The following is a 15104-nucleotide window of genomic DNA, read 5'->3' as shown; positions in this document are numbered from 1 at the left end:
ACCCGAGGCTGTCCCCCGGCGTGTCTCCCCCTCCCCGGCCCCTGGAGCGGACGACGTGACTGCCCCCAGAGCAAGCTCCGGCGCGGCGGGCGGACAGCACCTCTGCCGCCCCCTCCGGCGGTAGATCGGGCCGAGGGCGGAGAGGCGGGGACGGCAGGGGGCGCACTCCGCCCGCGCGGGCCGGCGGCTTAGGGCCATTCCTAGGGGGCCCTTTTCCGCCTCCGTCCTGTCTTCCCCACCCCATTGGCATTCTCTCCGCTGGTCTCTATTCTGCTGGCATTGGCTTTTTGCCTTCTTCCTCATTCCCCCCTCCATCGTCAACGTCCTTTTGTCCCTTATTCTCGCCTCTGTAATTTCCTCCCGTGCCCACGCTATGCCCAGTGCTTTTCTGGCCCTCTCACCTTTCCCCCTCCATCCTTCTCACATCCTTTACGTTATTTTCCTTCCTCCCACTCTTCTTCCCTTTTCCGCCCGCGTTTCTATTCCTATGCCCCTCTATTTGATTAGCTCTTTCCCATCTCTCACTCCCTATCCCAGTCCGTCTTACCCCATTTTTTCTCATCTCTCCTCTTTATTTGTATTTCGTCTGTCTATCTCTGTCTCCCTCCCTCGCTCTCTCTATTCCTCTCTTCTGCTATTAATTTCCCTGATTGGCTCCCTGGCTCCAGCGCCGCTGATGAGCCCTATTCATTCCCCGGCCTGACACTCTCGACCTGCCCTGGCTGATTGCTGGGGGCTGGCCCCAGGAGCGCTGATGAGCCCCAAGGGTCAGCAGCGCTAATTATCCGCTAATTACGGATGACTCTGCTCACCTCCCCCATTCTCAGCCACGGAAATGTTGGCGCCTTTTACTGTCCCCTTCCTTCTGATTCCCAGCAGTAAAGTTGTCAACCTAGAAGCAAAAGTCACAGACACTTCAACCTGATAGGCTCCTCAGGCCAGTGGGCAAGAAAGAGACTTCAGACAGGCAAGTCAACAGAGGCGTGACCCAAGCTTCAGGACACAGAGCAAGCCTGGCCAGCTAAAGTGAGTGTCATTTGGTCACTAGAAAACTTTTATTCAGATGGAGCCAAGGAGAGCCAAGCTAGTTAAAATTAATAATAGCAAAGCCAGGGAGGTTAGGAAGATGAAGTCTAGGTAGGGGAAGTGAATTAGCTCAGTTGAGGAGGAAAACCTATATCAGAATCCCAAGGTTCCTGTGACAAGACAGAACAGGGCAGGAGGGACCTCTGGATCTCAGTGACATTTGTTCCAATTAAGAGTGTTGTGTTGGACTAGTGAGCACTGCTAATATCAGGCTAACATATTTAAAATCAGCACCCTGAAAGACATTGTAACCAGGGTGGGACTGAGGAAAAAGGCAGGACTCAAGAAGTGAGCTTTCCTTGGTTATGCCCTGATTGACAATTCATCAGTAAAGGAAAACAGAGAAAAGTGTCATTTCCATGCCGTCTTGATCTACCTTAGGCTCTACATTAAACACAGTGAAACTTCTAAGAGATGAGTCTGGTGGGAAGATGTCACCATGGAGGAAGAAGAGTGGACTTAGCTTAGATTTGGAAACCCCAACTCACTACTAAAGTACTAGGATATATCCTTGTCTAAAGACATTCTTCAAAACAACACTTTGTTAAATTACCCAAGTGCTACTTCCATATAGAAGATCAGAGTTCAAAATGTATTGTATTTCAAAAGCAAGAGGTCAAGTACATGGTTTGAGTGTTTTACAGTGTTGGATACATAACAGAGGTTTATTGGCTTGATAAATTATTGAGGTATCTTTGGGCTACAGTAAGTGAAATTAAAGCTGTATGAGCAGTTACAGCGCCAATCAAATAAGACATGAAGGAGGTCATTTTTAAAAGTAATTTCAGGGCCAGCCCATGGCTCACTCAGGAAACCGTGGTGCTGATAACACCAAGGCCACAGGTTCGGACCCTATATGGGGATGGCCGGTTAGCTCACCGGGTGAGCATGGTGCTGACAACACCAAGTCAAGGGTTAAGATCCCCTTACCGGTCATCTTTTTAAAAAAATAATAATAAAAGTAATTTCATTCATTTTTTGCATAGGTAACAAAATCACATAGTATAAAATTCCAAAATCTCAAAAGGATATATATTCAAACGTCTCCCTCCCACCAGTCCCCCCAATAAAAGGCCACTTTAATATGCCTGTCACTCTCTGTTGGGACAGAATGAATCAGGCATTGTCCAGAACTCAAGGTTAAAGACCCTCTGATTTTGAAGATATATGTCACCCTGCTCAAGTCAAGGGATTATTGCTCAGAACTACATGCAGTAAAGTGGATTTTCTACTCAAGCTGGCACAGAGAATACAGGCTTAAAGCTTGGTGCCAACAGATCCCAGTGGGCCACCAGCTCTGAGCTGAGACAAGTGAGACCTCAGATACTTTGTATGACCTGGTGTGGTTCATGTTAGATGCTGTACTTCATAACCCATTATATCTTCAGTCTGTTCCCTTGACATGCTGGGATCATAACGTATGACTTCTGTGTAGTACTTGACATTCAATAACATTCACATACACAGTGGCAACTGCTGGAGCCCATTTCCTTTCCCCACCCTTTCATGGAGTGTGGAACTGAGGCCACGTGATCAATGGGAAAAAAAGTATTGACTGGAGTAAAAGGACTTGGAGTCACATTCCTGTTCCAACCCCTTACTGGGCTATGTGAATTTGGCCCCTCTTGGACTTAACATCTCCAACAGTGAGAGAGGGTGATTAATATCTATTCTGCCTAGTCAAAAAGCCATTGCAAGAATCAAGTGAAAATAAGGAAACACCTTCCAAAACGAGTTTTTCCTGCACTAAATCGCCAAAGAGTAGAGTGACCAAGAATGGAAGTAACTCATCTTCTCCCATATCAGCAGCAGTACAAAAACTGCTTCTGAATCTCTCATCAGTTCCAAGGACAGACGCTGTCGCTATCAGATCTGAACAGAGCTGGCTCCTTTCCTTACCAGCAGAAAACTGTGGTTGTCCTACTGAATCCCTGAACAGGCGCATTAGGGGCAAGTACTTCGTCTCATTGTCTAAAATGGAATAATCAAAGTGCTGATTTAAGTGTCCAAATACCCACTCTCACTACTCCGCACGTTTGGGAAGTGCTCCTACAGAGGAATTTTATTTTTAATCTACTCTCTCCGCTTGTGCCTATATCGGACCTCATCATCTGACCTCTCCTTCACGTACTGGCAACCAGCATCTAGGATACTAAGAAAGAAGTATTGGAAAGTCAAAGCCAACTGATCTGCCCGCGGATACCTTCTGGTGGCAGCATCGCGCAACTGCAGTCACCGCGAGGGAGGTACGGAGAACTGCAGCGCCCCCTGGCGTCAGTTCAGGAAACGCGCCGAGGGCAAAGGACCAGGACTAGGCGAGCGATCCAAGGGCAAGCGCGCTAGGCGCTTCCGCACACTTAGTTGTGAGTGCACTGGTTGGGCGGGGAGATGGTGCATGAATGTCTTAAAGTCTAGTACGCATGTGTGTAGGTTTACCTATGTTTGTTTTGCCCGGGGACTTGAACCCTGTGTATCTGCTGTGTTAAATTCGTGCCGTATGTGTGATCCCGCCCGTTCATACGCGGGTAAGTTGGCGGTAGGGAGGTCCGCGTCTCCAGTGCAGGGCGGAGTCCTCACGGAGGCGTGAAATTGGTTTGGAGCAAACACATTACAGAAAGCAATTACCGGGGAGAGGTTCTGGGCCCGCGGGACCAACAGCCAGGGGGCTGGGGAAGAAGCTCCCCAGCTTGCAAGTGTCTGTGTGTGTAAGGCCAGAAAGAACCTTCCTAACATTGCCCCTCTAGGCACAGCCCCCTTATATTGACCACTCCACTCCGCCTTTCCTTCCTTCCCCCCTCCTTAAAGAGGCATCCCACGATCCAACACTCTCCAGATATGGTCAGAAATTCCCCTCCCCGCTTCTTATCACTTCAAGGTAGGCACCCCCATTCTGTGAAGTCTTCCCAGATCCCTACTCCTACTCCTCACCTTCCTCCTCCTGCCCCCAGCTCCTTGCTCCCATATTTAGTTTGCATCCTTTTCATTGCTCCTTGTATTCTAACTAGTTGTTCACACGCTTGCTTCTCAGACTAGATTAAAAATTCACTGAGGGCAGGAGCACGTCTCATTCAAAGGCGTATATCTAGTACCTGAAACCTGGGGCTCAGAAAGCACAAAATGAAAAAAAGTGGATGGGATTAAATAGAATTTCCATCAAAATTCATAAACAGGAAAAGGAAAAGCCTGAGGAAAATCACCCCCTTGAAAGTCAGAATTCTCTTAGAACAGAGCTTTAAACATCTTTCACATGTCAGTTATCCCACATTTATATGCCCGCACCTGCCCTCGTCCCTGAACTCGATTCATAGATCGAAATGACCTTTGAACACAGCCTCCTTGAGTTGGCTAATAGGCAGCTCCAATGTAATGTATCCGTCATAGCCCCTTTGATCCCTGCTCCTTTCTTATCTTCCCCACCCTAATAACTAGCATCGCCATCCATCCAGTTGTTCAAGCCGAAAATCGACGTCATCCTGGATGACGATGGATTCCTTCAGCCCCCACCCCGCTCCACTCCATCAGCAAGCCCCATCGGTTCTTCAGATCTCTCTTCAGATTCCAAGTTTCGCCCACGGTGACCCCACCTCTCGCCTGGACGACAGCAGTGCCCCCCAGCCGGTCTCTCTGATTCGCGGTGGCCCCTCCCCCACCCACTCGGCAGCCAGAGTGATCTTCTAAAACCTGCATCCCTTCACGTCGCCCTCCTGCTCTTGCCCACTCTGCTCACACGGCTGGTTCCTCCTTGTCCTTTAGGTCTCAGGTTAGATGTCACCTCCTTAAAGTGTAGGTTTCCCCCCGCCCACCCTAAAATAGCTCCCGGCCTCTCTGTCGCTCACCTCTTTGCGTTTCTGTCCCCAGCGCCTTTCAGCACCGGACGCTTGCTCAGGATTGCTCAGTGCCACCCCCTTCCCGAAGCAAACTCCAGGGGGGACTGGAGGGAAAGCCCTGTCGCCCGTGCCCGCGCGGCCTCCCACACAGCAGGCGCTCGAGCAGCCGTCGCACGAGCGAGTGAGTCCGAGAACGTTCTCCCGGGACCCCGCCTTGACCCGGGCCACGACGGGGTCTCCCAGCGAGCGGACCTCAGGCGACGAGTTCCGCCCCACGCGCCTCGGGAACACGACTCCCCGTCCCCCGACCTCCACCTTTGCGAGGTGAGGCCTGTGGGGTCAGGGCCAGCCAGCAGCTTCTACGGCTCAGGGCCCCGACCACCTGCGGACCCCCGCGCCAGTCCGGCGGCCGCCCTCCCCGCTTCCCAGAGCCGCGCCTCCGCACCTGAAGCCCAGACAGGTCAGCCCGAGGTCCGTGAGGTCAGGGCGGGAATCCCGACCCGCTCACCTCCGCTCCGCTTCTCCTCAAGTGCCTTCTCGACGCCCTCCCGGGCTTCGCGCTCGGGTCCTCGCGGCCTCCCGCCTCGCGCCCTCCGGGCCCCGCCCCCAGCCGCCTCGGCGGTTGGCGGGAAAGTCGCGAGCTCCGGCGCGTGCGCACTCGGGAGCCCTGTGCAACCTGTCTAGCGACCCTTGACGTCACGGATCTCAGTGCACTTGATTGGCTGCTTTGTGCCTCCCCCGAAAATTTCACCTTCCTGCTGTGGTTGGTTGCAGACCAGCTCCTGGGTGCTGGGGCCTCTGGCAAGTTCTTAAAATCCTGGTACTGCAATGACCCTCAGGGAGTCTCCTTCTCTCTCGTTTTACAGATGCGGAAACTTGAGCCCGGGAAAGGGAGGAGACTTAGGTTCTGCAAGTTAATGGCTAGCGCTCGGTCATGTAACTCTCAGCTCAGCGCTCTTCCCGCCACAAAGCTAACCTTAAGGAAGGAACAGGTAAAAAGAGACAGGAACCAGGTGTGCATCCGTGCTCCCTGACCTACAGTGGCAAGATCTCACCTGGTGGCCATTCTGCCATTTCAGGGGGCCGGAGGGGCAGGTCAGCCTGGGATCCCTCAACGGCTGATGGATGCCAAAGAAAGAGGGTGACGCAGCTGGCACTATGGGGCAGACATGGGGGACCCCTGTAAGTCTGTCCATCCTGGCTGCCTTGCAAGGGAGCCAGCTCAGAGAAAGGCTTGTTGGGAGACAGCACCAAGCAGAGGCCTGGAGATTTTTAATGCACATACTTGGTTTGCACATCATGCAAATTTGGGCCTCAGGAGAGCCCCAGGAGAAGTATGTCACTTGCCATGAGTGCTAGGTCTCTCTTCATCAGACATCACCTGGCTGCCATGGTCTATCTGTCTCTCTCAGGTGGGAATCGCAGCATCCACATCTGCCTGCAGAGAGGGACCTCCTGCTTCTCCTGGAGAGAAGCGCCCCCTACAGGCTGGGGCATCTACTTTCAGGCTCTCTCAAAAGGCAGTGGACATCTGGAAGGAGAGGTTTGGATTCAGAGTCGTCCAGAGGTCCCCGGGGTGGCCCAGTTCTGGCTAGGGCCCTCCCCTGCACTCAAACAGCTGTGACTGTCCACAGAACCCAGGGCTTACTTAGTAGAGCACGTCCTCAAAATCTAGCTGCAGGTAGCGGAGCAGGCGGGGCGGCAGGGGAAGGCGGGGCAGGGCATGAGGCAGGCAGCCCTCCAGGTGGGAGCGGAGTGCACAGCGGCTCAGATGCTGCAGTGATCTGGGCTGCCTCACCAAGGCGAAGAGGGAGGAATAGAAACGCTGGTGCTCCTGGGGGCAGAATGAGGGGCTCAGTGAGGGACAGCCTGGGACAAGTGGCACACGCTCCTCCTTACAAAGGCAGGCTAGTGACAGGTGGGGTGTCTACTGGGACCTCTTGGAAGCGGTGAATATTATGGGTGTTCACTCCGTGAATTCTCTTCTTCTGGGACATAAGCAAGTACCTGGGTAATTTCTGTGGGGGACTGAAGGGGCTGCCCTTTAGGGGGTGGGAGTCTCTTGGGGCCAGGCTGAGTGACTGATTCTGTGTTCAGGATCCTGGGATCTGACCTGCAGGGTTTCAGGAGGCACCAGGCCCATGGCCTCCTCGGGAAGCTGCATGACACTGTAGGTGTTCATCAGGACCTCAATCGTTCGTGGGGATGTGCACCAGCGCTCCAGCACCTGGAGGAGGCAGAAGCCACAGCCTCTGTAAGATCTGGAAATAGCCAAGTGCCATCTCCCAGGCAGCATTCCTACATATAACCCACACATGCCCCAAACACACACAACTGCATATAACAGGGGATTTAATGATACCTTATGTTGGCAGGATGCCTAACAACATACCAAGTGCTTTCTCATACATGGTTTAACTTTGGAACAAGACTAGCTAACAAATATTGAGCACTAACTATAGGTTAGGCCCTGTCCAAAAGTTTTATATTAACTCTGCTTCTCACACTAAACCTAAGAAGAAGGCACACTGTTATATCTCTGTTTTACAGACAAGGAAACTGGGCCCAGAGAGATTAAGCGGTTTGCAAGGGTCAGGCAGGCAGTGTGCCTGGCTCCAGAGCCTGCACTCAGAGTCTCTGCTGACCTCAAGGGCTGTTGGCAGGGCTGAGGGAGCCCTGTAGCAGGGAGCACACCTTAGAACAGTGGCTGAATGTGCTCAGGGCTGTGCTTGCTCCTGCTCTTCCCCAGTATGCTCCCACAGCTTCTTATCTCTGTTAGGGAGAGGCCTTATCATATGCAAGGAAGTTGGGGTTTGAAAAATTCCAGTGAGCTGCCTATTGTCACACAAATAAGCCAGACCTTGGATCCAGGTTTCCTGAGTACCCAGTACAACATGGTGGCTCTTAGGGAACCAGCTTGGGCTGGCATTTCATCACAGATGGGCACAGAGGCCTCCTTGCAAGGGAGACAGGAACCCCAGCCAAGGCTGGAGGGGCTGCAGGTCATGGGAAAGGGACAAATGGAGTACTTTGCTCTCCTGGCTCCCTTGGTCCTTGAGACAGGCTGAGGGGCAGAGCAGGGTGGGGAGGAGGGGCAGCAGCAGGGTCCCAGGAAATCTGTTTGCTGCGTAGCATCCTCCTCCTGCCCCCGCCCACAGGGAAATCATTAGCTGTCAGAGCTGCCGTCAGATTACAGGGAATTGCTCCTCTCCTAATTATCTGGTGTTAATAGGAGATTAATTAGTGTTAATTGTTGATTTTCTTGTATTTTCCCAAAGGGGAGACCAATCTGCCGAACTCTCGGGCTGTTTAATTATTTGGTCTTGCTTAGGAATCCAGACAGATGCTTCTAGGTTTGTGAGCAAAGGGGAGAGGCAGGGACAGCAGGGGTGGGCCCAAGACAGTGCGGAGCTGGGCGGGACAATCCCCTAAGTGGGGCTAGAGGGGACCTGCCTACAGCCCCCTGCTCTCTTAGATGTTTCAGTCCTGACTAATCTCCTTCAAGAATGGGTGTCCCCAATCCAGGTCCAGTGACCTCCATGCCATTATATGGTCCCCTCCAGATACAACACAGCAAGGGGCAAGGCTCCCTGTCACGGCATCAGCAGTACAGGTCTTCAAGTTGAACCCACTTAGGGGAAATTAATGAAAAGTAAGACATAAATTGAAATTGACAGTGAAAGGCATTTCACAGGCACCAGGACAGTGGCTGCTGGTTTGGGGGATGTGAGTCCTGTTAAGCTCTCAGAAAATGGGACCACATCCATTAGCAGATGTTCAGGAAGCCTTGAGCCTCATGGAACAGGCTGGGGCTTTGCCCTGGGGGAGCCTCTCCCATAGCCAGGGCGTCTCTCGCTCAGCTGATCCCACTGCTAGTCGGAGCTTCCTAAATATTATTTTCATCAGCTCATTGCCTTGATGAAGACCCTTAAACAACTCCCTACACCCACATCACTCCTGACTCCTTCTTCTGTCTTTTTGGATCCTTTACAATCTGGTCCCACTGCCCTCAGTCCACCTTCATCACACACACATGCACACACACACACACAGTATATACACTCACATATGCGCACAAACACACCCACGCACACCATCACATATACACGTGTACACATGCCCATATATGCATACATATGCATGCATACATACACTTCCTGCTGGTCTGTGTCCTCACCTTTACCCCTATTTGGGCTTTTCTTACTTACTGAGTGCAAGATAGACAGAAGGAACTAATTCTTTGGGCCCAAGTGTTCTGGGCCTCATTCCAAAGCAAGCCGAAGCACAGGTCTAGGTGTCCCTTTCCCCTCACCATCACGGCCCTCTCATTGCCGTCAGCCCTCGTACCTTGGGGAGGGCCCCTGGCCAGATGCGGACAGCACCATGGTTGAGCAGAGCCCGCACCACGTGCTCAGGGCTCTGGGCCAGGGCCGCAGGTGGGCCCTGCAGAGCACAGTGCAGGGCCGTGTGTCCCCCATAGTCCATGGCATTGGTACTGACACCGCAGGACAGGAGCAGCTCCACAACAGCCGCATGGCCACGGCGACAGGCCAGGTGCAGGGGCCGCCGCTTGTCCTGGTCAGCAGCATCAGCATCTGCTCCAGCTGAGAGCAGCAAGTGGCACAGCTGGAAGCAGCGGGTGGTGATAGCCTCGGCATCAGCGGGGGACTGGCAGCTGGTGTCACAGGCAGCCAGCAGGGGGGTCCGGCCTTCAGCATCACGGGCATCAGGACATGCCCCCCGTCTTAGAAGCAGGTCCGCCAGCTCCACATGGCCAAGTCGGGCAGCCACATGCAAAGGAGTCTCCTCTTCCTCCTCCGACCGACCATCCACTCTTGCCCCAAACCTCAGGAGCAGCTCTGCACACCTAGTAAGGGTGAGACAGTGGTGGGGAGGAAAACGAGCACAGACCCCGGCGTTCCTGCCAGTCCAAGCAAAACAAACATGGCAGGAGCCTTGGGTGGCTTCTGGTTCTGTCCACCCCTCACCTTCCGTCCTGCCTGTGCCTGGTCATTCCAGAAACATTCTGCAGGATCAACAGTGTCCTCTTTTAAAGTCCAAATACTTTCTGCAGGAATAGTCCACTAAATCCTCAATGGGAATAAAAGTCATGAGCAGTTACCACACAGTTAGAACAGGTGCCCTGCTAAGGGCTTTACACGTATTAACTAATTTAATCCTCACAACATTCCCCATGGTCAGTCTTCTTATAACTCTCACATCACAGATGATGAGATCAAGGCTCTCAGGGTTTACCACAGCTAGTTAGGAGGAGCTGGCATTCGGGTCCAGGGGCAGGAGGGCAGTTTGGGGCATGGGGCGCAAATGGAAACAGAGGCAGTGGAACAAAGAATAGCAAAACCCAAATTGGCCAACCAGATGTGCTCCAAGATGGCCCTCATGGAAGATCTTATTGGTCTATAGGAATCACAGGGAGTCACAGCCACATGTGCACCAAAATTCGAGGCTACAGGAACTCGTGTGTGGAATGGTGATAATTAATAATGCCCTACAAAGTCATTGTGAACAGCATATGAGATAATTCCTGAAGAGCTGTTATCAAAAGAGCTCAGAATGGCAGCATCCTGTGGGGAGAGTGGATGGTAGAGCTGATGATGAATTATGGGGGCTCATTATGTTATCCTGCCTTTCTATATGCTTGAATTTCTCCATTGTATTTTTAAAAATACATTTGTTTACTCAAGAAAGGAAAGAGTGATCCTCATCGGGTGTGATCTCAGGAAGGCCAGGCTGGAACATGGCCAGAACTAAAAATGTGGGATTCTGCAGAACTGCACTGTCCATTAGAGTAGCCACTAGCCACATGTGGCTATTGAGCACTTACAACAGGGCTAGTCCTGGGATGTGCTATAAGTGGTAAATACACACTCATTTTGAAGACTTAGTACAAAAAAAAAAAAGAATGTAAAATAAATATCTCATTAATGTTTATATTGATTATATGTTGAAATAACACCTTAGATATATTGTATTAAATAAAATATATTAAAATTATATATTATTAATTATATATTATTATAAATGATATATTATTAATTTCACCTGTTTCGTAAATATTTGTACACCCATATTCATAGCAGCATTATTCACAACAGCCAAAATGTGGAAGCAACCCAGGTGTCTCTCAACAGATGAATGGAAAAACAGAACGTGGTAACTACATCCTATGGAATATTATTCAGCCTTAAAAAGGAAGGAAATTCTGACACGTGCTACAATTTGGATGAACCCTGAGGAGACTGTGCTAAGTGAAAGAAGCCAGACACAAAAGGACTAATGCTGTATGATTCCACTTGATATGAGCAACCTAGAGTAGTCAAACTCATAGAGACAGAAAGTAGAATGGTGGTTGCTGGGGCTGGGGGGAAAGAGAAGGGGGAATAATTGTTTAATGGAGTTTCAGTTTTGCAATGTGAAGAGTCCCAGAGACAGATGGTGGTGTGGTTCACAACAATGTGAATGTACTTAATGCCACTGAACTGCACACTTAAAAATGGTTTAAATGGTAAATTTGGTTACATATATTTTACCACAATTTTAAAAATTGATTTTACTTGTTTCTTTTTCATTTTTTGATAAGGCTAATAGAAAATTTTAAATTGCATATGTAGCCCACATCAGATTTGTGTTGGACCAGGCTGATACAGAACACATCTTCAACCATAATATGATTAAGTTCATGGAATCCTCTGGAGGCTGACAAGTTTAAGAAGAGGGAGAGGATCCACAAAAGGGGAGTTCAGGTATCAATAATTTGGCACCTTTCAAGGGCAAGATGCGAAATCTAGCAGGTGTGCAGTTGGTAGAGAGATCTCCGTTGTATGTAGAGTTCATAGATTTGCCAAGGGAGCCTTTGCTTGGATTCCACATTCACCAAAATATTGTAAGTGGGGACTCATCCTCCTGGTTTCCTTATACATAGGTTGTAATTATTTAGATCACTGCAAAGAAATATTCCCTACAGTATATAATGCATAGACACATTTGGGTGTATCCATCAGTTTCTTGTTTGTTTGATTAATGACAGCCCCCTGAGCCCATTTATTTGAAGGTGCCCTGTCAAAATGGAAATGCCAGATCTGCCAAGTTGAGAACCAGACCCTGCCCACAGGGACCACAGCAAACCCTAACTGGGGCCACTGTCCTCTCCAGCCTGTCTTCATCCCTGGACAGTAAGCTCCCTGAGGGCAGGACCATGGCTTAGTTGCTGTTGTACTTAGCACAGTGCCTGGAACATAGGATAAGCTCAGAAAATATTAAAACATCACAGCAACACCACCTTCCCATAATAGATCCAGACATGTCCCCAGTGCAGGCCATGCAGCTGATCTCTGCCACAGCCCTCTTCTACCCCTGGGGAACCAGAAAACTATCCCAGGTTCAGGACACTGCAAAGTTGATGGGGCCAATGGGTGGATGGCTTGGGGAATGATTGCATCCTAACCTGCGCCCCAAGCCCAGGCTCCTCTACCCCAGCCCACTGAGCCCACCGGCCCCTCACATGCTCCCCATCCTCCCTGTGAAGGTCTCTCTGCCTCCCCTGAGAGTGGAACCAGGGTTGAGGTGAGGGGTCACTCACTCGAGGGTGCCAGCCCCCCGGCAGAGATGCAAGGGGCGCTTCCCATCCTGGTCAGGGATGTTGGGGTCAGCCCCTGCCACCAGCAGCACGTGGGCACAGGCAGCATGGCCCACAGCACAGGCCTCATGCAGGGCAGTGCGGCCCCCAGGGGCGCTATCCGGCCTTGCCCGCCGTCTCAGCAGCAGCTGCAGAACTTCTGTGTGGCCACGGCTGGCCGCCACATGCAGTGGGGTGGTCAGCTCCTCCTCATACGTCAGAGACCAGAGTCCTAGGGAGAGAGGGACATGGACCTCAGATCCCGAGGGCAGGGAGAGAGCTGCCCACCAATGGGGTGAGGTGGGCAGAGGTGGGAAGAGGGAGCCCAGAGCTCATCTGCAGCCTCCCCTCTCTCCCACTCAGACCCCCCAGAGCCCTGGCCCATACTCAGAGCGCGGATGTTGAAGCGGAAATCTCTCCATCGCTCTGGGTCGCTGGTATCAAAGACGGAATCAGCAGCCAGGCCGGCACTGGAATCCGCGAGGATGCGGGAGACAGAGCCCACGTCCCCTGCCAGCACTGCCTGCCAGAAGGCGAGGGCAGGCCCAGAGGCCGTGCGGGTGACGATGGGTCTCGGGCCAGACTCAGGGTGCTCCTCAGACCCTCCACTGGGCTTCTCCACCAGCCTGGCACAGAGGGTGTGTCTGTCACCGGGGGGCTCTCCCTGCCCCCCACACTCTTCTGGGGACCAGCTCATGATCATGTGGGATGGGGGAGGAGGGTAGGGAGGTGGAAAGGTAGAGGCCAGAGCAGAGAGAGGGAGAGGAGGGAGACACAGACAGATGGAGGCAGAGGGTCCCTGTGTCCTGAGCCCTGAGCCTGACCTGGCCACGCGGCTCAGCAGGAGCTATTCTGGGCTCCGCATGACTTCACTCCTGGGCCAAGGTTTAGGCTGTTGGGCAAGCTTGGGGTGAGGGAAAAACATCCAGGGGCTCTTTTCCTCAAGCCTTCGGGACCTCTGTGCCTGAGGCGCTCAGCCCAGCCCGCCTTGTTCTCAGGCCTCCCCCCCCCCCAGCTGTCCCTCACCCCTCTGGTGGCTGATCCAGCGAGGCTCAGCGGCCCGGCTCTCCAGCAGCAGGTCAGCTGTGCTGTGAGGAGGGAACAGCTCCTGCAACCTCGCCAGGTCTCCCGTGTAGAGGGCATTCTGCAGGGCCATGTCACGGCACAGTAGTGGTGATGGCTGAGGGGCCCCCGAGGCTGGGCCAGACTGGGGCCCCCTGGCCCCACAGGCAGGGGCCAAGGGGAGGAACCCCAGATGGTGCCCATAGTGGGTAAGAGAGTTCCTTCCCCTAGGCATGGCTTGTTTCTGGGAGAGAGAGCCAAAGCAGCAGGACTCAGGACAATGCCGCTGGTGGCACATGGCCCAAGCCGGGTGGGGCCAGTGTGGGAGGAGCAGAGAGCACAAACTGGGTGAGCCATAAATAGCCCCAACTGTCCTCCCTGTAAGCACCTGGGACGATACCCTCAGGCTGGGAGGGGGAGTTAGGGAGGAGCAGGAGAACAGTGAGGTTAAGACCTCCGACCCTTGTATTCACCCCCAAAGTTCTATGGCATCCAGGGTTGAAAGGAGCCATCCAGATCGTTCAGTCCAATCCGCCCAGCCTATCATCTCACAGATAAAGGAAAACAGAGTTCAGAGAAGAGAAGAGATTTGCCAAGGTCACACAGATGACTTGTTGCAGAGCCGGGACTGGAACCCCAAATCTCAACCTATTTCTCGTCTATCACTTGCTTCACCAAATGGGCTTCCAGTTGCCTGAGCTCTGATCCCAGAGCGAGGGCCTGTGGCAGCTGAATAATGTTTCCTGCCCTTCCAAATGTCGTCCATCAGCCCTGCACCTTCCCACTCCCAAACCTAAAGACCCAAAGGGTCTATAGTAGTGACAAACAGCAAGAGACCACCCCAGATGTGAAGCACCCCCTCTGGAAGAAGGGGGTTCTCCAGAAGAAAGATTTCTCCGCCCAGGGAATCAGGGCTCAGCCTACAGGCAGCAACAGAAATTCCCAGTGCACATCCCAGGTTAAGACCACCCCCCATGCCCATCCTAGATGAAGACCCCTCACACCCATGCTAGGTGCCAACACCCCCACACCCATGCTAGGTGCCAACACCCCCCATGCCCATCCTAGGTACAGACACCCTCATGCCCATCCTAGATGCTGACACCCCCATCTCCCTAGACTTCCCAGATGGCGTCTCTACCCTGCCATGGTTAGACTGGATGTCAGCTGGACAGTGAGAAAGAGATGCGTCTGCCTGTTCAGGCACATTAGCATAATAAAAGTGCTTTCATTTGGTGGGATAGAAAGGAAAAAAAAGGAAAAGGCAAATGTAAAGCCAAGCCCCTGGGCTCACCTCTGGCCCGCTTCTGCCTACCGGCAGCTCTGGGGTTGCTCCGGCCCCAGTGGTCTTGCCTCGTCTCACTCACACTGGCACATTTTTTTTTTTTTTTTACTTTTTAAATCAATTCATCTTTTAAAAGTTTAATTTTCTTTGGTTGACAAATAATGATTGTATACATTTATGGGTACAATGTAATGTTTCGATATATGTA

General features: G+C 52.1%; 1 protein-coding gene across 1 annotated transcript; it reads right to left on the bottom strand.

The window, feature by feature from the left end:
- Nucleotides 1-6147: 6147 nt before the first annotated feature.
- ASB10 (ankyrin repeat and SOCS box containing 10) lies at nucleotides 6148-13367 on the bottom strand. The gene is made up of 6 exons (XM_063100784.1): nucleotides 12937-13367; nucleotides 12514-12781; nucleotides 9261-9780; nucleotides 7027-7140; nucleotides 6562-6747; nucleotides 6148-6444 (listed from the first exon to the last, which is right to left on the bottom strand). Exons 1-5 carry the CDS (start codon nucleotides 13250-13252, stop codon nucleotides 6562-6564), a joined length of 1404 nt encoding a protein of 467 aa, XP_062956854.1. The 5' UTR covers nucleotides 13253-13367; the 3' UTR covers nucleotides 6148-6444.
- Between the last annotated feature and the right edge of the window lie 1737 nt (nucleotides 13368-15104).

This window comes from Cynocephalus volans, chromosome 6 (genome assembly GCF_027409185.1).
Source record: "Cynocephalus volans isolate mCynVol1 chromosome 6, mCynVol1.pri, whole genome shotgun sequence".
In the NCBI taxonomy this organism is placed as follows: Eukaryota; Metazoa; Chordata; class Mammalia; order Dermoptera; family Cynocephalidae; genus Cynocephalus; species Cynocephalus volans.
This window is presented reverse-complemented; position numbering and strand designations above follow the sequence as displayed.

Coding starts and splice junctions, on each gene's coding strand:
- ASB10 (XM_063100784.1), bottom strand. CDS start 13,252: ATGATCATGAGCTGGTCCCCAGAAGAGTGTGGGGGGCAGGGAGAGCCC. Junction 9,781..12,513: donor CGGGGGGCTGGCACCCTCGA/GTGAGTGACCCC, acceptor CACCCTTACTAG/GTGTGCAGAGCTGCTCCTGA. Junction 7,141..9,260: donor GGCCAGGGGCCCTCCCCAAG/GTACGAGGGCTG, acceptor TGCCTCCTCCAG/GTGCTGGAGCGCTGGTGCAC.